Source organism: Papaver somniferum, chromosome 1 (assembly GCF_003573695.1).
Source record: "Papaver somniferum cultivar HN1 chromosome 1, ASM357369v1, whole genome shotgun sequence".
NCBI classification, from domain to species: Eukaryota; Viridiplantae; Streptophyta; class Magnoliopsida; order Ranunculales; family Papaveraceae; genus Papaver; species Papaver somniferum.
In genome coordinates this window covers 240,005,200-240,021,959 of record NC_039358.1, presented here as the reverse complement: position 1 = coordinate 240,021,959, position 16,760 = coordinate 240,005,200, and the positions used below count along the sequence as shown (strand labels likewise).

At 38.6% G+C, this 16,760-nt stretch overlaps 1 protein-coding gene and 1 long non-coding RNA gene across 2 annotated transcripts; one reads left to right on the top strand and one right to left on the bottom strand.

Annotated features, from left to right (window-relative positions):
* Positions 1-657: 657 nt before the first annotated feature.
* LOC113321363 (ethylene-responsive transcription factor 1-like) lies at positions 658-1,852 on the bottom strand. The gene has a single exon (XM_026569273.1). The coding sequence runs from the start codon at positions 1,741-1,743 to the stop codon at positions 934-936; it is 810 nt and encodes a 269-aa protein (XP_026425058.1). The 5' UTR covers positions 1,744-1,852; the 3' UTR covers positions 658-933.
* Positions 1,853-7,965: 6,113 nt separating this feature from the next.
* On the top strand, positions 7,966-11,368 carry LOC113339326. Its single transcript, XR_003355038.1, has 7 exons — positions 7,966-8,271; positions 8,723-8,822; positions 8,933-9,030; positions 9,139-9,355; positions 9,977-10,169; positions 10,734-10,945; positions 11,234-11,368. It is a non-coding gene; the product is annotated as an uncharacterized LOC113339326 (long non-coding RNA).
* Positions 11,369-16,760: the final 5,392 nt, after the last annotated feature.

Genomic DNA, 16,760 nt, shown 5'->3' with positions numbered 1-16,760 from the left:
GTTTGGCGCCTAGGAGCTTTTTTTTCCCAGGCGCTGGCCCTATGGTTAGTGCGCCTTTGACACCAAAGACCTTGCCTTTTACAACATAGGTGGGAAGGAATAAAGTGAGAAGACAAAACCATCGAATCAAATCTTGCTCACTTCAAATCAAGGAATGTGGATTGTATTAGCAGTTACTGGATGGTTCCATTTATCTGTTTGTTGTAAGAGATGATTTGATTTTGAGTTTTGATTGTAGCATTGTTCTTAGGATATGTCTCCTCTTATGTAATGCTAGTAGAATCACACGCTCTTTTAAGTTAAGCAAAAACAGAGGAAACAGAATATAATTTGTCGCATATTGTTGATAAGTTTAAGATGAAAGTACCAAGTGCGAATTTTCTCTTCACATATAAATAAGGCCGACCGAGTCAGATGTCAGACTGCTTGATGTTTCATCCTTTGTACATCTGACTCAGAGGTATTTGAGTTTATACCTAATTGTTGGGCACATATCCGAATGAATTTGAATATGCTATTGGACCTTGCATTGTGCAATATTCTGCCCTCCACGCTATTGTACAAATTATCGATCTCAGTGGTTTAGGGCAGTCTTGGCTGATGCTATGTATCAAAATGAAAATCAGAGGACATATCAGGCTAGGCGTCATAATCTAAGGCACATTCAAGAAAAGTTTCATCCTTTCTTCATAATTAACATTTTAATCCTTTATATATATTTGATATTTACAAATACTCCCCGTACAAAATTAAAACACTCTTTTTTTCTCACACACCACGATATATCTTTTCTTAACAAGATACCCCCTAACTTCATCCCACCATTTCCTTCTACACCCAATAATTTCGTCCAAACATTTCAATCTAGTTCTCATCATCTATCTTCACTACAACTAGCTCCTCCAATGGACATTGCACATCAGATGGACACTACTATGCTGAATCGGGTGGGTTAACTCCTTGTTTCCTCCTCTTAGCAGACTCACTGGTTTCACCAGAAGAGGAAGATCGTTTAGAAGCTTTTACAATGGGCACAACCTCAACCGATTCAGAACCAGAGTTAACTCGCAACGGAAAATTCAGAAGCGCTCTTGAGCCACGCATACGATAAGCAGCTCGATCATAAGCCAAAGCCGCATCTTCAGCCGTCTCAAAAGTCCCAAGCCAAACTCTAGCTCCATTTTTAGCTGGATCCCTAATCTCTGCTGCAAATTTCCCCCATGGTCTTTGTCTTACACCCCTGTAATGTTTACCTTTTTCAATTTTAGTCCTCACAACAGCTTGCTTCTTCGATTTCACTCCCTCTTTCTTAACAGCCGTTGCATCCTCCTCAGGTTCAGACTTAATGGTAACTGACGGAAAATCCAGAAACGGCGAAGAAAACGAAGAAGATGAAGAAATCTGTGGAGATTGTGACTGTGATGATGGTGATGATTCAGATGGCATCCAACCAAAATTAACAGCATCACGAAGAACACCGAAGAGAACCATATCTTCAGAATCATCAACTTTTAATGGTAAATCACCCCAATTCTCACTTAAACATGGAAACAGAGTAGAAAAACTTGTACTCCTGCAGTAAATTGAGAAATCACCCGAGTGGTTTCTTACTGGTAATGACATTAATGGCTCTGGTTTTTCTGATTGTGATGGTGATGGTTGTTGATAGAGTAAGTGATGATTCGTGATTGATTCAAATAGATCTATATTTGTTGTTGGTTCAAATCCATACATATAATCCATTGATGAAATTTTTTAGGGTTTTTGGATTTTTTTTAGGGTTTTTGGAATTGGATTTGATTTTTCAGTGGGTTTGAGATGTGAGAAATGAATGGATTTTTGGGGGGTAAAGGAGGGAGTTATATAGGTGGATGAGGTTCATGAATTTGGGTGGGGAAAAACTGAAAATAATTTATTTCATTTAATTTTTATGATGAGCTGTTTCCTTGAAATTTCGTTTTCTTTGAGGGCAAGTGGTGGTGTGTAGCGGTGGTTACATTCAACCACGTGCTTGAAAACAATTTGGGTTGAATAATACGTCACCATTACGTCATTGGTCTTATGTCAACATTTTTGTCTTTAAACTGGATTTTTCATTTTTTGCTTCTTCTTGATGATTATTATCGCATTCATGAATGCATAATAAACTTATGATTTATGAACATGTATTTTTAGACCTTCAGATCTGCTCAACTCTCCCGAGTGAACCATTTTATTATTACCTCTTCAGGTACCACTCCCAGTAACAAAGTTCAATCTCAGTTGTGAGTCGACCCCTCCAAATGCCCTTGCAGTTGCACCCAAGTTGAGTTAAAGTTAGAATTGTGCATTAAATCAGTTGCCATTGTTTGGACTCTTATGGCCGTCAAGATGGACAAATACATATGTGTGCTCTGTGATTTGCAGGCTGATTTAAAAACCTAGCCAGCACCAATATGTATAGTTCCACAATCCACAAGGATACATGACAAATGACAACCATGATCTATAGTGCAAAAACAAAATAAAACACCATAATTGATGTCTCCTTGTAAAGTGCACACAGAAAATTGAAAAATTTGGCATAAAGGAACTGTTAGATCATTGTTAAGTGTTCATGTCATATTTTGATGTGAGTATTCTCAACTACTTAATACATAATGTTTTTTCATTTTTGCCAACTGCACTTTATAGTACACACGACTAAAAATATCAAATTGATAACGTCTGAGCTGACGTCAGGTCTAATAATTGACACTAAAAGAATGAGTTAATTATGTGGTTAACGGTGTCATTTTGTGGCAACGAAAGAATTTTCACACTAGTTTAATCAAAAAGAATAATTTAGAATCAAAACGACACAATACAAGTTATTTTCATGGGAGAACATCGGGTTCCCGTAAAATAAGAATGAGATGGAAGAAACATGATCTAAAAATTTCGATACTAATCATTTCGTATGTCCTAGATGATTGATTTTTAGTAGAATAATTTTGTCATTGTTGTAGGGTTTTAGCCCACGGGTGAGCGGCCCAATATAGTAACTAGGATTCTGTTGCTGTTGTATATCAAGAACTATATTGATGTAATAGAGACTAACTCTAACGAAAGGAATATCCTTCTCTCTTTGTCTTTTAATCTTTCACATCCACTGCAAAACGTTATCATGCACGATGTTATACCGCGGAGTTATATCGACTAATTGATATTTTTTTCTACACGGATTAACGTCAAGTTGATGTGAAAATCGCTGGAATCAAATCAGATAAGTTTGATCTATTTTTTTTAATCAAATAAGTTGGATCTATTATTTTTCCCTATTTTTGATTTTGGCATATACATTGGATATATTAAATATGTTCGAAAACTAGTGTAATAATGAATTAGGGATTGTTTTCTCCTAATTTTTTCTTAAAATTTTTCTTCCCCTGGAATTCGTATTTGATTGTGGTTTGACCCTGTCCCATATCCATGACGAAAATGAATCTACGTCTATGCATTCCATATGAATAGATTTGGGTTTTATAATATTCTATTATGTTTATGCATCCTCTTTGTCTGTGCATCCAATATGCATCGGTTTGATCTGATTTGTACTCTGTGTACTAATTTGGTTTGTTCCTGTTGGGTGAAATTCCGAGGAGAAACAATGAATAAAAAAAAAAACTGCTTCTGTTCGAGGGGAGGGGAAAAGCGAAGCGGCACCATCCAGCGATCCAACCCAGTACCGATCCAGCGATCCAACCAGGAAAGATCCAACGATCCAACCCGGTCCCTGTCCAGTTCCAGCCGAGCCAGTCCTGTTCCTATTTGGTTCTGCTCGGTTCAGGTTATCCTATCCCATTTCCAAACTTAGTTCTGGGGCGTGCGCAATTAATGTCGTTTTGGTTCTGGCTATTATGGTGGGAACCAAATTTTTGAGGTACGTAATGGTGATTAAATTTTGGGCTCACTTATTTTATTTTCCATTATTTTTATCTTTGTTTTAAGATACGTCCATATCATAGTAGCGGTCAACTTAAATTATGATCATTGATCTCGATCATTAAGAAAAGGTGTACATCTCATATAAAATTCTCTACCAATGATAATGTACCGTCTGAAAGGTGGAGCCATATGTCTCTATGCTATGAAGAAAATTTAAACACTCATGATTTTATTTCATTTTTCCCGGAGCATGAATGTACAGTGGGATGATATCCACTTATTAGATTATTGTATTATAATCAGTAACTTCAACAAAGTTATGTTATAGTTGAAAGCACATGAATCTCAACTTTGTCGAAAGACTCACAGAAAGTGACATGAGTCGGATTTATTTTTCTTCCATTTTTTTTCCTACTTCATTCATAATACTAAAGAACCAGTATATGTTAAAGTATGCAAACAAGAGATCCACTATTTTTTTTTAATATTTTTAAGTAAGCTATTCAAACCTAAAGTAAGTGGTTGACATGCAAAATGAGATTCTCTTGACTTGTTGAGATAAAAATATTTCTCAAATTAAGCTAAATGTAGCAAAATTGAAAATGGAAAGAACCCCGAAGTAATGAGGGTTAGACGTACCGACTCATACAAAGCATGTGAAAATGGACATATATATCATGAGACAAAGATGTATTTTTTCCCCCACGGTAGTAATGACACCAAAGTACAGGTACATCATTGCCACGAGACATAAATTCTCTAAAGTACTTGAGAAATATCTAAATGAAATGTAACATATATTCACTCTAAAGTAATTGAGTTGAATCCGACTTTTGTTACGTAATAAAGCCACACCACTTATTAAATCTCTCAAGACTCAGTGTCTAACTAATAGTGTTTTTTCACCTACTAATTTAAGGAATATACATTAGTTTTTTGAACTAATTGTTTATAATGATTGGTTCATCGGGCGAAGCAATGATCAAATTTTGTTTTCCAAGATGGAACAAAAGATTAAAAGTTACAAAATCTCTATATATACCGAGAGATAATCACCTTGTTAAATTCCAAAGAGACCCATGCAAGTGGATATCATATGGAAACTCACAATGATGAGAATGTAATTGATTGCATCTTTTATAGTCTCTAATATATTTGAAGGACATATATCTTAGAGAAACTAATGAGTCAATCTAGTGGAATGTAAATCACTATAGTATTTGGATAATTGAATCCATATTGACTCCGACGATGAAATGTTGGAAATTAACTCATAAAGACTTTGACATGACCATAAATGAAATTTGGTTGTGACATGATATTTCGTTTTGAAAGGACTCATACGTATATCACTTTGTTTGATTGGTCGAGACAACGGGAAAAAAGATTGATAGAATGCGAAGTAGCGACATATCTCTCAATAAGTGTTTTCTAAAGTACTAGATGCACAACTCCCTCATACCTACTATTATGCTTTTAAGTACGAAATCATATCATTCATTTCACAAAGTATTCAGTAAAACAGGATTGAGACCATCCTAAGATGCAAATGGTAAACAATCCATATTACAAAAAAAAAAAAAACAAGGTGAAATTTAGAAAAATATTCATGCAGAATGGGACCATCAAAGTGACTTATGGATCTGGTGAATGTTTTGACATTTTGGAATAGTTATAGTTCCCAAGAAATTTGCGTTTGAGAAACTACTAGCACATATTTTACATGTAAGGCTCACCACCCCTTGTAAATGCTAGAGAATTTACATCAAAAGGACTTGATGAATATCGCATGTTTAATAGGATCAATATGGAGAATCTTATACCCAATGGTCTCGCAGAGGCTACCATCAAAGGTTACAGATGGTGCCTAAGGAATAGGTTATGCGTACCAACCTATGTTTTATTGCTTTGGGGATATGCGATATTACACGCATCTTACTTAATTAGTTTTTAGAACCCAATAGTAGTCAACCTTTTCTGCGTACCAATTGGTAATTGGATTTAAGCCTGACATTTGTGTTCTTACGCATTTTTGGTTGCACTATATATATGCTATTACGTCTCCACATCATACTATAATGGGTCTTCAAAACTGTTAAGTAGTTATGTTGGAAATGAGTTCCCAACAATTATCCGCATTTTAAAACTTTTGGCAGGAGATATCTTACCGCTAGATTTGCGGGATATCACTTTAATGAGACAGTCTTCCCGTCGTTAGGGGGAGATAAGAAAAAATATTTTCTAAAGGAACGACATGAATTGTCGTGTTGTGTTCCCACTGTGTCTCATATTGATTCTTGTACTCCACAAATGTAATTGTGAAGTGATAAAGAATATTCGATTTCATAATGTACACTGATGTTGCTAAAGTGATGAGATCACACATATCAGCTGCGAACCTACCTGCAAATTTACAAATCCTCAATACGGGATATACACCATAGACTAAGGTGTTGCAACTACAGTCAGTGGAAGTGTGGTTGAGGCCGTGGCTCCATAAAGAAAGTTGAAGAGACCATTTGGTTCGATCAATCCTCACCTAGAAAGGAAGTAGGTGAGTAAGGCACAACTTATTTATATCATCAGAAATCATCTCATAAGATTGTCTCTGAATATGTCCATGAACCAAACTGGAGGACGCTCCGAAGTTTAATGATTCCAGAGAACAATGACATCCCAAGTGGATTATGAGAATGCGCATGAGTCAATGGAAAGATCGTGCGAGCATATTGATGATTAATTTTTTATACACTTGCTTAAGGAAATAAAGCAAGATGAGATCGAACCAAGCTCCTTGTTGCTTAATTTCAACGAAGAGCATATTTGGCCTATAGAATCCAGGTAGAACTTGGTTCTATGACAAATATACAGGTATTTGATGCGGTAGTGCTAACCAACTAAGTGTAAAACCTATTGGACATACATGATTAATTTGTCACAAAGCATAATGAGAAGAAAGAAGTCTTAAAGTAAAAGGATTTTCCTTGTGGCGCGAGGTTTCTCACAAAGCCCTGGAATTATTCTCTTATAATGAACGTTATAGTGTTCCGCTACGTAGTTAGCTTGGTAATTCAAGAGGACTTGAAATGAAGCATATGTATGTGGTTGTTACGTATCTCTGAAAGAATCAAGAAATAGCATATATTTACAAAAGTACTTGATATCCTTTTGTTGCCCAAATCAAATGACTCTAAACCACAGAGTGCGTTTACAGTTAGATAGAATGCTCACTTATAGATTCAAGCAATCAGGCGGATGTGGTATACCTGTCTAAGTGGCTATTTGATTTGGAGGGAATAGACAAGTAAGTTATTTTTCCTTGCGTATTCATAAGAAAGTTCCTGATTTGGAATTGTAGATATTTATGTTGATGGTACAGACATGATGTGTACTCTTGATGTAATAAGAGACCTTAAAAGCTATTTAAAATCCGAATTTGAGATGAAAAATCTAGGGAAAGCTCGATCGAATACTGAGCTTGTGGTATATTATTCCACCAGTTGCATATGTCTAAAGTTGTCAGGCAATTTAACAAAGAGATGCATCCTGATAGCACTCCCATGATTAGTCGAGGTTCGAATGTAAGTAAGTAACCATTTCGTCCAAAGGAATATGACGAAGATGCGTTGGGAGATGAAATTCCCATATCTAAGTATAATAGACGCATTGTTGTACTTAGTATAATAATGTACTCGATTAAATTTTACATCCTCATGGAACTTGTTAGCTAGATAAGCTCCGCGCCAACGCAACGTCATTGGAATGGTATAGTGAATGTAATCATGTACTTAAAAGTAACCATTGACATAAATTTGTGTTATCCCTACAAAGAAATAAACACTAGTACAACAAGGGGATTCGGTCACGGTTAACCTAGTCATGGGGATGTATATTCCCGTGACCATAATTTGTACGGTTTCTAAATAACTAAACACTTACCTTTTAGACACGATATTTAGTTTGGTGTGTGTCTAAAACAACGAGGAGTGCTCCGTGATAAGGGCTCCCACGATCTCAAGTCCTCTCTGCTTCCCCACTTTCTTCGTTTCATTTTTTTTTTTGAAGTGGTGGAGTGACTGGTTACCTCCTTCCATGAATTAACCACAATAACATTTCTAAATTCTGATCCAATTCACAAATCTTTCTGTAGAAAAGGATGCATGTTGTATTTGTCTATTTGATTGATTAATCAATTTCGTCCGAGATGTTTCTTTTCCGTTTCCCCAAAATTGAACGTGGAGTATATAAAAGATCCTAAATTAGGGTTCTTATGGGAACTGTTAGAATGTTGGTGGTGTAAAATTGAAACTTGTTTGCATGGGATTTTTGATTGTCGTTGCTGTCATGATGAAGCGAAATTGTAAGGTGGAAGTCTTCTCTTCTTTGTCTTTCATGTTTTCGGTTGTATGTTTTTTATTTGTTCTTCAATATTGGTATGTTACCGTAATCTAATTTATTTTGTACAATTGAATTTTATTGTGACTTCATTTTGATTTCTCTAGTAGTTCGTAAAATCACTGCAAACCCTAGATATAAATTTGGTTTTGAATTGTTTCTCAAATCCTCTTCCATTAATGTTGAATTCAAAGAATTGTGTTGCATAAAATGTGTAAACAAACTCAATATGTGATTGAGACTCGGAAGATTAGAATGTTAGTCTCGTTTTCTCTGTTTTTACCCTTCTCAAGAATATGTATCTCTACATTCTTGGTTTATAGTTACTTTCAGAAATTTGGAGTCCTGTTAGTTTCACTGGAAGCCTAAAATTGTTTCGGTATTTTCTTTCCTTTACTTTTTTGGTTGGTTGGGGTTCCAGGTAGAAAAAGCTGGTTTAAAGAAGCGACACATCACACTTGTATCTGCAGACTATTAAGTTTCATATTAGACTAATGTTTTACATTTGTGTGTTAACTCAGGTAAGTTCGATCATTTCTTTTTGAATTTTGGTGTCACTACATTGGCCGTTCATCTATGTAACATCCATACTTAAGCTTTGGATTCATATGATTAGCTTCTCTTTATGTAGTTAGCTGAGGGAAGATCATCAACAAGGGTGGAGAACTCATCCTAATTTTTTTATGGAGTGTTTATTCAATCTTTAGGGAAAATGCCATTTTTTCCCAGGTATCCATCTTAGAATTTCTCTGCCAATTTTTTTTTGGTCTTTCAATTTTTATGAGTTTGGGTTCCTAGATTTTCTACACATTGGTTGCTTAAATAATTTGGCTGCAGGTGATTTTTAGATAGAAGGAACGCCGGAGGTACTTGAACCTGCATCTGCATGCACTTTGGAGCTTCTAGGAATGCCTCACACACCTGAAAAATGCTATATGAAGGAGCGGAGTGATTTCTGCGCTGCGTGAATTGCTCAAGCAAGGCCTTTTATGTTGAAAGTTCTTTCAGAGTGCAATACTGGTCATGCTTCTTGGGCCATGCTCTGATTAAAGAGGTATGGTCGATTTCAATTGTTTCTCCATTGGCATCATTGCTAACTTTGTTGTTATATTTTCATGCAAGCGGAAAGATCTAGTATGTACCTCTCTTGAAACTTTTTACCAGTGTAAATTCTTGTTATGCTTTTTGTCTAGTTTGAAGGATGTATTTTTATTCTGATCCAACTGGAATTTATTAAATAGATTACTCTGGAAGCATCAGAAGGCATTGATTTGGTAGTGGATGTCCATTTTTCTAACAAACACAATTAGGCAAGCTTGGCAGTGCTACTGTTGTGTACAAGCTTGTGAAGCACGTAGTAGGAGTGCCACATGTATATCCTGACTGATTGTTTGGTCATCTTATTTGCAAATTAAGTTTGGTGTTCGTTTTAGAATCTTCGGATAACTGTTAATCATCATAGGTTCATTAAATCACTCGTTTCATGTTCTCAATAGATAATGGATATATATTGTACATAATTTGTTTGTTCCATGATGAGTCATTGTTATTGTTTTGATTTTGGTTTATGCCACGAAGACTGAATTGTATTGTTTCTCTTTAGTAGTAGTGGCAGCTTATAAGTCCACTATAGGTAGGTAATCTATGTTATAACTTCTATCCTACGTTTTTTCAGGCATTATGTGGCAGTTCTTGTCTTTTCCTATTACATGTTATTGGATGATTAAGATTATACATTCTGTTTGATCAAGAACAAGTGCTAGGATTTAGTAGCGATTTCCACGAATACACGATTGACTGTTGTCAGACTCAAATATGGAGGGCTATGGATCCATGCACCTATTGTGCTAGCCAAAGTGTGCATAAAGGTATACCTTTCTTAATTTCCGTCGAATCTTGCACGGCCTAGCTCTGCCCATACTAATTTTGCACAGTTTGTTCCCGTCAGTATGAAGAACGTAACCTTATTCACCTACTTTCATTGTGCCAAATCTAGTCATGCCAAGTTAGTATTTCGGATGAGATTTTGACTTGTGTATCTCCTGGTGGTCTTTGTTTAATGCACTGCATCAAAATACTATATTACATATTGTGTGAATCAACGTCCACTTGACGGCTGTACTTCCCTTTAGTACTGCTAATTTTGAAACTCGTAGTCAAGTCTTCGAAGAGAAGCCATTGGCTTATATTTCATACCATATTATAGATGATGCTAAAAAAATAGGGGGATTTTTTTAAATATTTAGATGTAGATTTGTTTGTCCTTACTTTTCATGACTGTTAGGGTCTTATGTTTTTTATCCTAAATTGATCCACACATGACAGACAGTAACATTTTCAGTTTTCTTCATTTGCTTGCATTCTACAACTGTCTAAGAAGGAACTATATTAACAAGACTGCAGCTCATAATTTCCTATGTTGTAACATGTAGACCAAGGAACACAGGGTTGTGAAATCATTAAAGTTGCAAGAGAACCAAGTAAAATAGGGAGCAAAGAGAGTACAAAATTTGGTTAGCATTTTCGGGATTGATGCAGGCTTCGAGCAGCAATCCTGGATACAATCATGGAGTTTTTGAACATTGCATTATCAATTGATGCATTACTAATGACAATACATATATCCCTCAATGAACACTTAGTGGTAAGTAGGTCATTTATCCAATTACCTGCTAGTTTCCTTAGTACTACTGTTTTATTTTTGAATTAAGCAGACAAAATAACGAAGTTTTCAAAAAGGCCAAGATGTATTTATTCGACATTCAATCTTAAGAATTTTCTGTTTTTTCTTAAGTTGGTTCTTAGTGGATGCACCAAATGGTAGTTCACTGCCACTGAAGTTATGTTTGCATTCTCGATCATGTGGTTCATCTTTAGTTATGAGTTCTCGAAGTTTTACTCTATCTTGATGACATACTACTGTATATTTCAGGTAGCTGAAGTAAAGAGTTCACATCTTTCGATGTCTTCTACGTCTCCATGCGTTATAAACAAGATAGTATAACAAACTTGAATTTGAAAGTTTCTGACGACAAACGGGAGTTTCTGGATATCTTATTATTCCAAGTACTTTCAGAATTTTGTAGATATCTTCATCCATTTCTTGTTCGTTCATATTAACTGTATGTTGTACGTGTTTATGGAATATTGAGGAACTAACAGCTCCTAAATTCCACCCAAAATCAATGTACTCTGTTAATTGAGGCTGGAAAATTTCATATCGTGGATACATTGTTTGATTTGGAATCTAATTTCTATTTAATGTTAGCTACTGTGTTACCTATATTCGTTTTCATTGTATAAATGCTCGACCAACATGCAAACTCGTCACGGGGTAAAAATGTAATACGAGACCAGTGAGCAAATTTGGAGGCGGTGTCAGACGTAACCTGTGACCATAGGTCAAATTTGGACACGGTTCCTGTAAAATTTCGTCACTAAATAAATTTTGGTCACGGTGAATTAACGAGACTACATGTGACACTTTTGGCCTCGCAGGCTTTGGTCACGCTTTTCTAAAAATGAAATACCGTGACCATAATCCTTTAGTCATGGTGATATACCGTGGCTAAAGGGCATTTTTGTACTAGTGAAAAAGGAATGCTAATGAAAGTGTAATCCAAAATTTGTTGATTATGAAGGAACAATAATCTTTTCTCCAATAAAAGTAATCAGGGGGAGATATGGTAGACTATTTTCTAAGTCATTGTCAATATTCAGCTTCGAAAAATACATGACTAAAGGAACTGTCTGGAACAACTCTGAAAGTAATCAGGGGGAGATGCCGACATCAGGGGGAGGATCCAAGGATATGATGTCGACATATTTTTCTTCGAAATTGAAGTTGTGTTGTACTCTTTTTCCCTTCGATCTAGAAAGTTTTTCCCAAAGGGTTTTGTTACTCGACAAGGTTTTTAACGAGACAACACTAAAACATCAAGTATGTTGAACGTTGAAGACATAAAGATCGCTTTGATATTACTGAAAATATCTGAATCAAAGAAATGGAACGCGATAATCTGTTAAGCAACGTAACTTCCAGAATCAACAACATAGTCTTATAAGATTTCAAGTCACCACGGTAAGTGTGATAAACTCATTTTTACTGCATTAGACTAATGAAAATTGTCTGACATCAGGGGGAGCATCTAATGGTATGTTAAACTATTTTCCTTCACCAACAACAAACACCGGGAATGTAATTTCCTAGCTAAGGCTATTGTCTTTCCCACGAGGATTTTCTGCCTTAGGAGTTGTGAAGCAACTAGTCAACTTCAACGGAGCAAAGTGATCATCTGCAACGGATCACCTTTACTTGCATTTGTCACGTTGTACTCTTTTCCCTTCGTCAAGGTTTTAATGAGGCAACATATTCGAGTCTAACTATGTTCTATGTTTACGTAATATTGTACTCTTTTTCTTTAGTTCAGGTTTTGTCCCTTTGGGTTTCCCTGACGAAGTTTTAACGAGGCAATTAACTTAGACTCGGCGATCTTTGAAGATCGTATTACATGTGATGAACTACATGTAAAATACGAGGCAACATGTGAAGTACTACATGTGAAGCGTTGTACCAAGGTTTTGTCCCACTGGGTTTTTCCTTGTCAAAGTTTTAATGGAGCAATTTTCTTAAACACAATAGTCATCAAGGAGAGAACTACATTTCAAGACCTGCATCCGAATCATTGTATGAGAAGTAATGCATATGGAGTTCTATTGGACCGCACAAGGGGGTGTGTTGTAGGGCTTTACCCACGGGTGAGCTGCCCAATATAGTACCTAGGATTCTGTTCTGTTGTATATCAAGAACTATATTGATGTAATAGAGACTAACTCTAATGAAAGGAATATCCTTCTCTCTTTGTCTTTTAATCTTTCACATCCAGTGCAAAAGTCATCGTGTACTACACGCATTCATACAAAAAAAAGTTAGCACCATATAGTATTTTCTTAACCTATATCTTTGTGACTTTGTCTTGTATAAATCAAATTTTGGAAATCGGTTTCCAAATCCATTTACACCTCATTTATTTTCTCCAAACTCGGCTGAGTCTGACTCGTCCGGATCTGACTGAAGTCGCATGATTCAATTGGATCTGACTCAGTATATGTATTTTTTGAGTCAGATCTGACTCACCTGACTCAAAAGTATGAACAAGGGGTATTTTATTATGACTCAAACGAGACTGAATCAGATGCTACACCTGACTCAGATCGTGAATCAGACCTGACTCAAAATAAAAAACAAATGATCTGACTCAGGAGCCGAATCAGATGTGGAGTCGGCATAAATCAAACATACTCTGATATTAAATCCACACTCTCCGTCTGTGGTGAAATCTAAATTCCTACAACTACGAATGCTCATATGTCACAACCACTCAGGACCACTAGCACAGTGAGATTAAGAAACGACACTATGAATCCAACATCCAGATTCCTTTTTTCTTTTTGTAAATGGACAACCGTGACAACTTGACTTCTTTTTTAAGGAAATCCCCTGTTGATTTCCCTGATCTTTTCTCCTTTTCTTAAATGTATTGCCACTGATTAATAGCAAGAACCCTACTATCATATAAAAATATTAATGGGTATCACTGTTTAGTATAGTGGCGGTTACTCTTTCTCATGATGAGGAGAATATGTAGGTGTTTTGGACCATGTACTTGTTTCATTACGGGTTAATTAAAACTGGATTTCTCTCGCCATTGTGGTACATGGAGACTAGTTTCTCACTTGCTGACATAGTGAAAACTTACCTTTTCACTAGACTATAAATTACGCCGATAAAAATGAATAGGGTGAAAAATTACCTCATCACCTCTGCTTTGAGTGAAAAGTTGTGTTCTCACCTTAATGTTTATGCTCTTGTAAAATCATCTTAATATATGAAAAGAAAAAGTAAAAAATGAAAACCTAAAAATAAAATATGTATCTTAAAATCTTTTATGTGTTGTAGGGCTTATGGCTCATAGATGTGCGGCCTAACTAGGTAGTTAGGGTTTTCCCATGGTTGTATAAAAAACATACTCTGCTATGTAATATGGTTGCTGTCTATCAATAGAATCCCTCTTGCCGTTTCTCATATTCTTGGTCTTCTTTCTGTTTTTCCCTCAAAGATTATGGGTAATTGTTGATGGTGGTTTTTAGCTTAGGGTTAAAATCGTAAAACTGCACATCTGACATGACGTCATTATGACCATTAGCACATTTATTGAATCAGTCAGCATGCCTACGTAAGAATTACCGGGGTACCTTTTTTTTTTACATGGGTCATGTTCCACGGCAGAACCCTTAACATTCACCAACATCATTTATGCCAAACCCTAATTCTCATGCTACCGCGCCAAGGCATGCCAACCATGCCAGCCGCACCACCGTGCCAATGGAAAACCATGCCAGCCGCACCACCGTGTCAATGGCAAACCATGTCAGCCACGTCTCCGCGCCAAGGCATGCCAACCATGCCGGCCGCACCACCGTACCAATGGCAAACCATGTCAGCCACGTCTCTGCGCCAAGGCATGCCAACCATGCCCGCCGCACCACCGTGTCAATGGCAAACCATGCCAGCCACATCTTCGCGCCAAGGCATGCCAACAATGCCAGCCGCACCACTGTGCCAATGGCAAACCATGCCAGCCACGTCTCCGCGCCAAGGCATGCTAACCATTCCAGCCGCACCACCGTGCCAATGGAAAACCATGTCAGCCACGTCTCCGCGCCAAGGCATGCCAACCATGCTAGCCGCACCACTGTGCCAATGGAAAACCATGCCAGCCACGTTTACCGCGCCAATGGCATGCCAAACCCTTGGCCCTATCCATGCTGGCCGCACCATGCGCCGATGTCATGCCAAACCCTTGGCCCTAGCCATGCTGGCCGCACCATGCGCCAATGGCATGCCAAACCCTTGGCCACACCATGCCAAGCAAACCGCACCTTGACTTGGCCCTACCATGCCAAGTCGTCCAAACCCTTGGCCCCACCATGTCAGGCCAACCGCACCTTTCCTTGGCCCTACCCATGCTAGCCGCACCATGCGCCAAGGGCATGCCAAACCCTTGGCCCTAGCCATGCTGGCCGCGCCATGCGCCAATGGCATGCCAAACCCTTGTCCCTAGCCATGCTGGCCGCACCATGCGCCAATGGCATGCCAAACCCTTGGCCCCACCATGCCAAGCCAGTCGCACCTTACCTTGGCCCTACCATGCCAAGCCGTCCAAACCCATGGCCCCACTATGCCAAGCCATCCGCACCATTCTGCCTTGGCCCCACTATGCCAAGCCGCCCGCACCATTCTGCCTTGGACCCACTATGGCAATCCGTCCGCACCATTCTTCCTTGGCCCCACTATGCCAAGCCGTTCGCATCATTCTGCCTTGGCCCCACCATGCCAAGCCATCCAAACCCTTGGCCCCACCATGCCAAGTCGTCCGCGCCATTTGCCTTGGCCCTACCAAGTCGGCCTTCCCTATGTGGCTACCAAAACAAAGGCGTGCGACGATCAACGGCCACCCTTCAATCCTAGATGCAAATCCTAGCCGTCCAAGGTCGCCAGACAACGCATGGTAACCTATGGCCCAAAACCCTAGTTTTGGCCACGCCAAACCGCGCCAAGGCATGCCATGCCACATGTGCCAATTGCATGCCAACCACCTTGTCGCACCATACCATGCCGGCCTTCCCTATGCGGCTACCAAAACGAAGGCGTGCGACGATCAAAGACTACTCTTCAATCCTAGATGCAAATCCTAGCCGTCCAAGGTCGCCAGACAACGCATGGTAACCTTTGGCCCAAAACCCTAGTTTTGGCCACGCCAAACCGTGCCAAGGCATGCCATGCCACATGTGTCAATGGCATGCCAACCACCTTGCCGCGCCATACCATGCCATCCTTCCCTATGCGGCTACCAAAACGAAGTCGTGCGATGATCAACGGCCACCCTTCAATCCTAGATGCAAATCCTAGCCGTACAAGGTTTCCAAACAACACACGGTAACATTTGGCCCCAAACCCTAGTTTTGGCCACGCCAAACCGTGCCAAGGCATGCAATGCCACATGTGCCAATGGCATGACAACCACCTTTCCGCGCCACGCCATACCGGCCTTCCCTTATGCGTATGCCAAAACGAAGTCCTGCAATGATCTACGACCACCTTTTCGTCTAAGATGCAGATCTTAGCCATCCAAGGTTACCAGCTAACACATGACAAATTTTGGCCCTAGTTTGGTCGCGCCTAAACAAAGCCAAAACCCTAACTTTTAGCCGCGCCTAAACCAAGCCATATTAAAGCCATACCGTGCATGCTTTCATGCCACTGGCTACCAAATAAAGGGTTGCAATAATCAACGGCTACCTTTCCTCTTAAGATGCAATATCTCGACCGTTGAAGGTCACCGAGCTGGCAAGTCTCCCAAGCTCGACTTGCCAGACGACAACAACATGCTACATGT

What these genes read in the sequence shown, in the direction of transcription:
- LOC113321363 (XM_026569273.1), bottom strand. Translation starts at nt 1,743, where the DNA reads ATGGATTATATGTATGGATTTGAACCAACAACAAATATAGATCTATTT.